General features: G+C 43.0%; 1 protein-coding gene and 1 pseudogene across 1 annotated transcript; both read left to right on the top strand.

Annotated features, from left to right (window-relative positions):
- On the top strand, window positions 112-1,120 carry LOC109128658. The gene is made up of 2 exons (XM_019235480.1): window positions 112-426; window positions 497-1,120. Exons 1-2 carry the CDS (start codon window positions 112-114, stop codon window positions 1,118-1,120), a joined length of 939 nt encoding a protein of 312 aa, XP_019091025.1.
- On the top strand, window positions 4,718-7,162 carry LOC104740823 (annotated as a pseudogene).

Below are 8,016 nucleotides of genomic sequence, written 5' to 3' on the forward strand. Positions count from 1 at the left end.
AAAAAAAAAAAAAAAAAAAAAAAAAAATTCTTCTTCATGTCCACCACCTCCTCTCCTACGATGTCTGACACCATCATCACCGACACCAACCAGACTCTTCTTCACATCAATATGACGAACGTCACTAAACTGACTCCCACAAATTACCTCATGTGGAAGCTTCAAGTTCATGCTCTCGTTGATGGCTATGGCCTTGTTGGTCATCTTGATGGCTCCACATCGGCTCCATCACGGACGATTACCTCCGCAACTGTTGTCTCTGATAATCCAGCCTATGTAAACTGGAAACGTCAAGACAAATTGATCTATAGTGCCCTTCTTGGTGCTATTTCTCTCAATGTCCAGCCAATCTTGTCTCGTACAACCACCTCTTCTGAGATCTGGAGTACTCTTGCGGAGACGTATGCCAAGGGGAGTCGGGGACACGTTCAACAACTGAAGGATCAGCTTCAGTCCTGGACTAAAGGGATCTCTTACTATTGATGAGTATCTCCAGGGTCTTACCACCAGGTTTGATACACTTGCCAATCTAGGTAAACCAATGGATCATGATGATCAGATTGATTTAATTCTTGCCGGTCTACCCGAAGACTACCGTCCTATTATCGATCAGATTGAAGCTCGTGATGTCTCTCCAACACTTACGTATGTTCATGAGAGGTTGCGTACTCGTGAAGCCAAACTCTTGTCCAAAGCAACGCTTATTACCCTTCCCATGACTGCCAATGTCGCGTCCCATCGTCCTTCCAACAACAACAACAACAACTATCGCAGCAACAACCAACACAAGCAGCGTTCCAACACTCAGAACTCTCACTGGCAGTCCTCTTCTCCACGTTCTGATCAGCGTCAATCTCGTCCATATATGGGCAAATGCCAGTTCTGCAACACTCATGGTCATTCTGCTAGGAGGTGTCCTCAGCTTCAGAATCACATCTCTCTCTCACGTCCGCAACACGGCAGTCCTTTCACGTCTTGGCAACCACGCGCAAATCTGGCTCTAGGTGCGTCCAACCACTCTGACCCATGGACACTGGATAGTGGTGCTACCCACCATATCACATCGGATCTCCAAAATCTCTCTCTACATCAACCATACTCTGCAACGATGAGGTTTTGATTGGAGATGGTTCTGGTTTAAAAATCACTCATCAGGGTTTGACGACTTTACCTTCCCTTACTCGACCTCTTATTTTAGATGATGTCTTATGTGCACCCAACATACACAAAAATCTCATTTCGGTCTATCGATTATGTAATTCTAATCAAGTTACTGTCGAATTTTCTCCTGCATCCTTTCAGGTGAAGGATCTTCACACGGGGGCCCCCTTACTCCAAGGCAAGACTAAAGCAGAACTGTATGAGTGGCCGATGACTGCTTCTCACATTCAAGCTCTTTATGCATCTCCAAGTCCGAAAACCACTATATCCTCTTGGCATTCTCGTCTCGGCCATCCTTCCTCCTCTGTTTTAAAAACGCTTGTCTCCAAGTTTTCTTTACCACTTTCATGCTCTTCTTCTGCAAATTTCTCTTGTTCAGATTGCTTACTCAATAAAACACACAAATTACCATTTGCTGTTTCTTCTATTCACTCTACAAGACCTTTACAATACCTTTTTACTGATGTCTGGACCTCTCCTATTCTTTCTCTTGATAACTACAAGTACTATCTCATTTTTGTGGATCACTACACCCGTTACACTTGGTTTTATCCTCTCAAACACAAGTCAGATGTTAAACAAACCTTCATAGCGTTCAAAGCTCTTGTTGAGAATCATTTTCATGAGTGGATCCAAACTTTGCACTCTGACAATGGTGGAGAGTACATTGCTCTTCGTGCTTACCTGTCTACAAATGGGATAGCTCACTACACCACTCCTCCACACACACCTGAACACAATGGGCTGTCTGAACGCAAACATCGCCACGGGTCTTGCTTTGCTTTCTCATGCTTCGATGCCTAAACAATATTGGCCGTTTGCTCTCTCTACCGCAGTCTACCTCATCAACCGATTACCTACACCAGTTTTGGCAAATCAATCCCCTTATCAGAAACTTTTTCAGGCAACACCAAATTACACGAAGCTCAGAGTGTTTGGTTGTACCTGTTTTCCCTGGCTTCGACCTTATGCGCCTCATAAGCTTGCGGATCGATCAAAGGAGTGTGTCTTCCTTGGGTACTCTCAATCGCAGAGTGCTTACTACTGTCTGGATCGAACAACAGGTCGAGTTTATGTATCTCGGCATGTTCAGTTTGTTGAGACTAAGTTTCCTTTTGCCACAACACACACCCCCGTTGCCTCGTCCTCCTCCTCGGCTTCGACTTCGACCACCGGTGTACCACTCATACAGTCTGTCTTGCCCCCAAGTGGGATCCTTCACTCGCCATCATCTTCGGCTCCTTCACTCACTGTGATTCTCTCGTCGAATCCTTCATCGTCGCCGGCATCGACATCTCAGGTACGTCCTCTATCTTTCTCTCCTTCGTCTTCTTCTCCATCTTCCTCTGAGCCCACTGCTCCTAGTCAAAATGGGCCACAGCCCACGGCCCAGACACAACCAATACACCATGATCCGGTCCATCAATCACCCTCACAAATACATTCACCAAACCGATTCCCAGAACCAACCCGAGATATTAATCCCAATCCACAAAATGAACCAAACCGATCCCTATCCCAATCTTCCCCTGTTTCTACACCGACGTCGATGTCTCCGGCATCAATCTCCCCAGTCACGACACCTCCTCTGTCCCCCGATATTCGTTCTTCTTCGCCGTCACCCTCTGCCACAACCACCTCCTCCCAATACCAATCGTCATTCTATGGCTACGAGAGCAAAGCAGGGCATTGTCAAACCAAACAAGAAGTACTCTCTCACTGTTCAGTCGTCGGCTTCTGAACCACGGACGGCGAATCAGGCTCTCAAAGATGATCGTTTTCGGCAGGCCCTCACAGATGAAATTAATGCTCAATTACGAAATCACACATGGGACTTGGTTCCGCCTCCCTCATATCCCGTCACTATCGTGGGATGTCGTTGGGTTTTTACTACAAAATACAACTCTGATGGCTCCATTAACAGATATAAAGCTCGTTTAGTCGCTAAGGGATACAATCATCAATCTGGACTTGATTATGAGGAGACTTTTAGTCCAGTCGTTAAATCAACTACGATCCGTGTTGTTCTTGGTGTTGCCGTAGCATGTGACTGGCCTATACGTCAACTTGACGTTAACAACACTTTCTTGCAAGGCACTCTCACGGAAGAGGTCTACATGTCTCAACCTCCAGGTTTTATAGATTCTGACAACCCAAGCCATGTCTGCAGATTACGCAAAGCCATCTATGGCTTGAAACAGGCTCCGCGCGCTTGGTATCTTGAGTTGAAAACATATCTTCTTGCGGTGGGCTTTGTGAATTCAGTTGCTGACACTTCTCTCTTCATTCTTCGGAAAGGGTCATCTATCGTCTACATGCTTATCTACGTCGATGACATTCTTGTAACGGGGAATGATCGTTCTCTTCTATCTCATACCTTGGATAGCTTAGCCTCTCGGTTTTCTGTTAAAGATCATGAGGATCTGTCTTACTTCCTTGGTATTGAAGCACGCCGTGACTCTATTGGTCTTCATCTCAATCAACGCCGATACATCTTGGATTTACTTGCCAAAACAAACATGCTCCTGTCCAAACCGGTAAATACTCCAATGGCCACATCTCCCAAGCTCTCTCTTCACTCTGGTTTGAAGCTGTCCGATCCAACCATGTACAGGAGTGTGGTTGGTAGTCTTCAGTATCTTGCTTTTACACGACCTGACATCTCTTATTCGGTTAATCGTTTATCTCAATACATGCATATGCCCACGGATGAGCACTGGAAAGCTGTTAAACGCATACTCCGATATCTAAATGGTACTTCGTCATATGGTATTTGTCTACGGCGTCAGAACCCTTTTCATCTTCATGCTTACTCGGATGCGGACTGGGCTGGCGACACTGACGACTTCGTATCCACAAACGCATACATTGTTTATCTTGGGCACAATCCGGTGTCATTGACCTCGAGGGTGTTGCTCGTTCTTCTACCGAAGCTGAATATAGGTCTGTTGCCAATACCTCCTCTGAACTAATGTGGGTTTGTTCTCTCTTAACTGAGCTTGGTGTTCCTCTCTCCCAAGTTCCAACCATCTATTGTGACAATGTTGGCGCAACTTACCTCTGCGCTAATCCTGTGTTCCACTCCCGCATGAAACAGATTACATTGGATTATCACTTCATACGTAATCAAGTCCAGTCCGGTGTTTTACGTGTTGTTCATGTTTCTACCAAGGACCAGTTAGCTGATGGTCTTACTAAACCCCTTCCGCGTACTCTGTTTCAACATCTATCCAACAAGATTGGAGTTTCGCTCAGCCCCTCCATCTTGAGGGGGCGTATGAAGGAGTAATCATAGGACCTAATTTGATTAGGATCTTTATATATGTAAACTGTATATACTCTCAATCATTCTCATTTACTCCTGTATAGAACCCTAGCTTAGTCTTGAGTCTGTATATATATCAGCTGTAGTACATCAATAAGAATCATCCTTCAATATATAACTTCTATATTTGGTTCCTAGCTATAAGAAGCCACTAAGCAATGAGAGAAACCTCAAAAGAGAAACACATTTAGAGAGAAAAGAAAGAAAAAAAAAGAGAGAATAAGGTAGAAGATGAAGTTGCAGGAGGGTGTGTTCTTGGTTGCTATTTTCTTCTTTGCATATACGCAACAGATGGTGAAGGCGCAACATCAAACTCGCAAGGATTGCCAAACTAAATGTGGCAACATCACAATCAACTACCCTTTTGGCATTTCTTCAGGTTGTTACTATCCGGGAGATGACAGTTTTAATCTCACCTGCGACGAGAAACAGAATCTCTACATAGGCAACAAAAATGAAGTGAAAACTTTTAACCACAGTAGCCAGCTAAGTGTTATGTTTAACCGATCTTCTGTTTGCAACGACGAGCAGAGGAATAGTACTAATGAAACTCTCATCGGGTATCGGCTGCATGGTAGTTTCTCTCTCTCTCGGCCAACAACAAGTTTTATTTAGTAGGCTGTAACGCTTTGGCACTTCTGAGCACTTTTGGCAAGAAAAATTACTCAACTGGATGCCTGTCATTATGCAACGCACCACCAGAGGAAAATGGAGAATGTAATGGTGTAGGTTGCTGCAGAACAGACGTCTATGTCCGGTCAGATACCAATATATTCCAATATGGCTCAGATCGCTTCGTGAACCAATTTAGTGCTTCCGAAGATCAATTTAAAAATTCTGTATATCAGTTTAATCCTTGCACCTACACCTTTCTCGTTGAGAACGGTCAGTTTAACTTCAGTTCTTCGAAAGATCTGAAGAACCTCCGGAATCTCACGAGTTTCCCTGTGTCACTGGATTGGTCTATTGGAAACAAGACATGCAAGCAAGCTGGAAGCACAAGTATATGCGGTGGGAATAGTGAATGTATTGATTCTACTCGTGGAAAGGGTTATAACTGCAAATGCTTAGAAGGTTTTGATGGGAATCCATACCTTCCAAACGGTTGTCAAGGTACTAATTGGTATTAATTTCTTTTTCTTTCTTTCTTCTTTTAGATGTTAACTGTTTTCCTCATACATACATGTCTTGTTGCATCTTGCGCTTGTTTACTTGGACCAGACATCAACGAGTGTACTACTAATAGCGGTATCCATAAACATAATTGTGCCGATCCCAAAACCTGTAGAATCAAGGATGGTGGAGGCTTCTATTGCAAGTGCCCATCTGGTTACGACTTAACTGCCACTATGAACTCCACTATGAGCTGCACGAGGCCTGAATACTTAAGATGGACTCAAATTTTACTTGGTAATTAATTAAGCTCCCTTCATTGGTTGGTTCTAGATTCTTTCTTTAAATCAACTCGCTCTAATCATCTATGTATGATGTGATTAGGAACAACCATCGGCTTCTTGGTCCTCCTAATTGCCATTAGCTGTATACAACAGACAACGAAGCACCGAAAGGACACCAAGCTCCGACAACATTTCTTCGAGAAAAATGGCGGCAGCATGTTGATACATCGAATCTCAGTAGCAGGGTCATCAAATGTTGATGTCAAAATCTTTACTGAGGAAGGCATGAAGGAAGCAACCAATGGTTATGAAGAGAGCAGGATCCTAGGTCAGGCAGGCCAAGGAACAGTCTACAAAGGTATATTACCGGACAACTCCATCGTTGCTATAAAGAAAGCTCGGCTTGGAGACAGTAGCCAAGTAGAGCAGTTCATCAACGAAGTGCTAGTGCTTTCACAAATCAACCATAGGAACGTGGTCAAGCTCTTGGGGTGTTGTTTAGAGACTGAAGTTCCATTGTTAGTCTATGAGTTCATTCCCAGTGGGACTCTTTTCGATCACTTGCACGACTCCATATTTAATTCTTCTCTAACATGGGAACACCGTCTGAGAATAGCCATAGAAGTAGCTGGAACTCTTGCATATCTTCACTCCTCTGCTTCTATTCCAATCATCCATCGTGATATCAAGACCGCTAATATTCTCTTGGATGAAAACTTAACTGCAAAAGTAGCTGACTTCGGTGCTTCAAGGCTGATACCGATGGATAAAGAGCAGCTCACAACTATGGTGCAAGGCACTCTAGGTTACTTAGACCCAGAGTACTACACCACAGGGTTGCTGAACGAGAAAAGCGATGTTTATAGCTTCGGGGTAGTCCTCATGGAACTGATCTCAGGTCAAAAGGCAATGTGCTTTGATCGGCCACAGCAGTCAAAACATCTGGTGAGTTACTTTGCTTCTGCCACGAAAGTGAATAGGTTGCATGAGGTTATTGATGGGAAAGTGATGAAGGAGGATAATCAGAGGGAGGAGATCAAGAAAGCTGCAAGAATTGCTGTTGAGTGTACAAGACTGATGGGAGAGGATGAAAGAAGTAGCTGCGGAACTAGAGGCGTTGACAGTCAAAACAACCAAACATAAGTGGTCGAATGAGTATACTGAGGAGAATGAACAGTTGATTAGTGGTCACATCTTGTCTGCACAAGGCGATATCAGTAGCCGTGGTTATGACAGCATCAACAATGTAGCAAGGTTTGACATTGAAGCTGGCCGCTGATAAAATCACATGTATATCTTTTTGTTTGTGAATAATGCTTATCTCTTTTTTCTTTTATTTTTTGTTTTGTGCAAGAATATTTACGCGTGACAAATCCTTGTAGTTCATAAATTTTATGCTTAACCATTAGTTGATTCGGTATCAGAAAATTTAGTGTTCCTGAATGGGATTCCCCATATGACATTGATATATCATCGTGCTTACAAAACAACTCACGAAGAAACACTATAATTTAAAGTAATGATGATCATTCGATCATCTTAAATATGATCCTTGTGATAGAGGTTGATGAGAGAAGAACACCGGAAATAATATATTGACTCTCCTAATCATAAGCTTTAAGTTACATAGAATTATATAGTACAATAGTTTCCTAAACTATAATGATTGTAAATATATAAATATCTAAATAATAAATATACAATATATTGTTATTAATTATGTGATCTTCAAGATTTCTCATACGCTCCCTCAAGCTCAAGGTGTCATGAGTGAAGCGGAAGTGATGGCTTGAGATTGACCATATATGATGTTGTATTTGATTGGAGTTATGAAACGTTGTGCTTAAACCATGTGGTTGACGGATCTACCGTAGTGTGCCAGAGTTAAATGACACATGAAAACACTTTGGACAATACTTGTTTGTGGAGGTAGGGAAGCCTATAGCTTTGAAGACGTCTTTTGGACATCTTGAAGATGAGATCAACTTGGATCTGAAACGACACTTGTCATGTAGAAGCAAATAGCTTAGAGGAAGTCGTGAACGACTTAGAAACTTATGATCAACGTTGGATCAGGAACGACATAAGTCGTTGAGAAGCATATAGCTTAAAGAAGTAATGGTGACTTGACCA

This window comes from Camelina sativa, chromosome 14, assembly GCF_000633955.1.
Source record: "Camelina sativa cultivar DH55 chromosome 14, Cs, whole genome shotgun sequence".
Classification (NCBI taxonomy): Eukaryota; Viridiplantae; Streptophyta; class Magnoliopsida; order Brassicales; family Brassicaceae; genus Camelina; species Camelina sativa.

Excerpts from the sequence above, each read along its gene's own strand:
- LOC109128658 (XM_019235480.1), top strand. The coding sequence starts at position 112 with ATGACGAACGTCACTAAACTGACTCCCACAAATTACCTCATGTGGAAG. Across the intron at positions 427-496 it reads CCAAGGGGAGTCGGGGACAC|GGTCTTACCACCAGGTTTGA; the intron begins GTTCAACAACTG and ends GAGTATCTCCAG.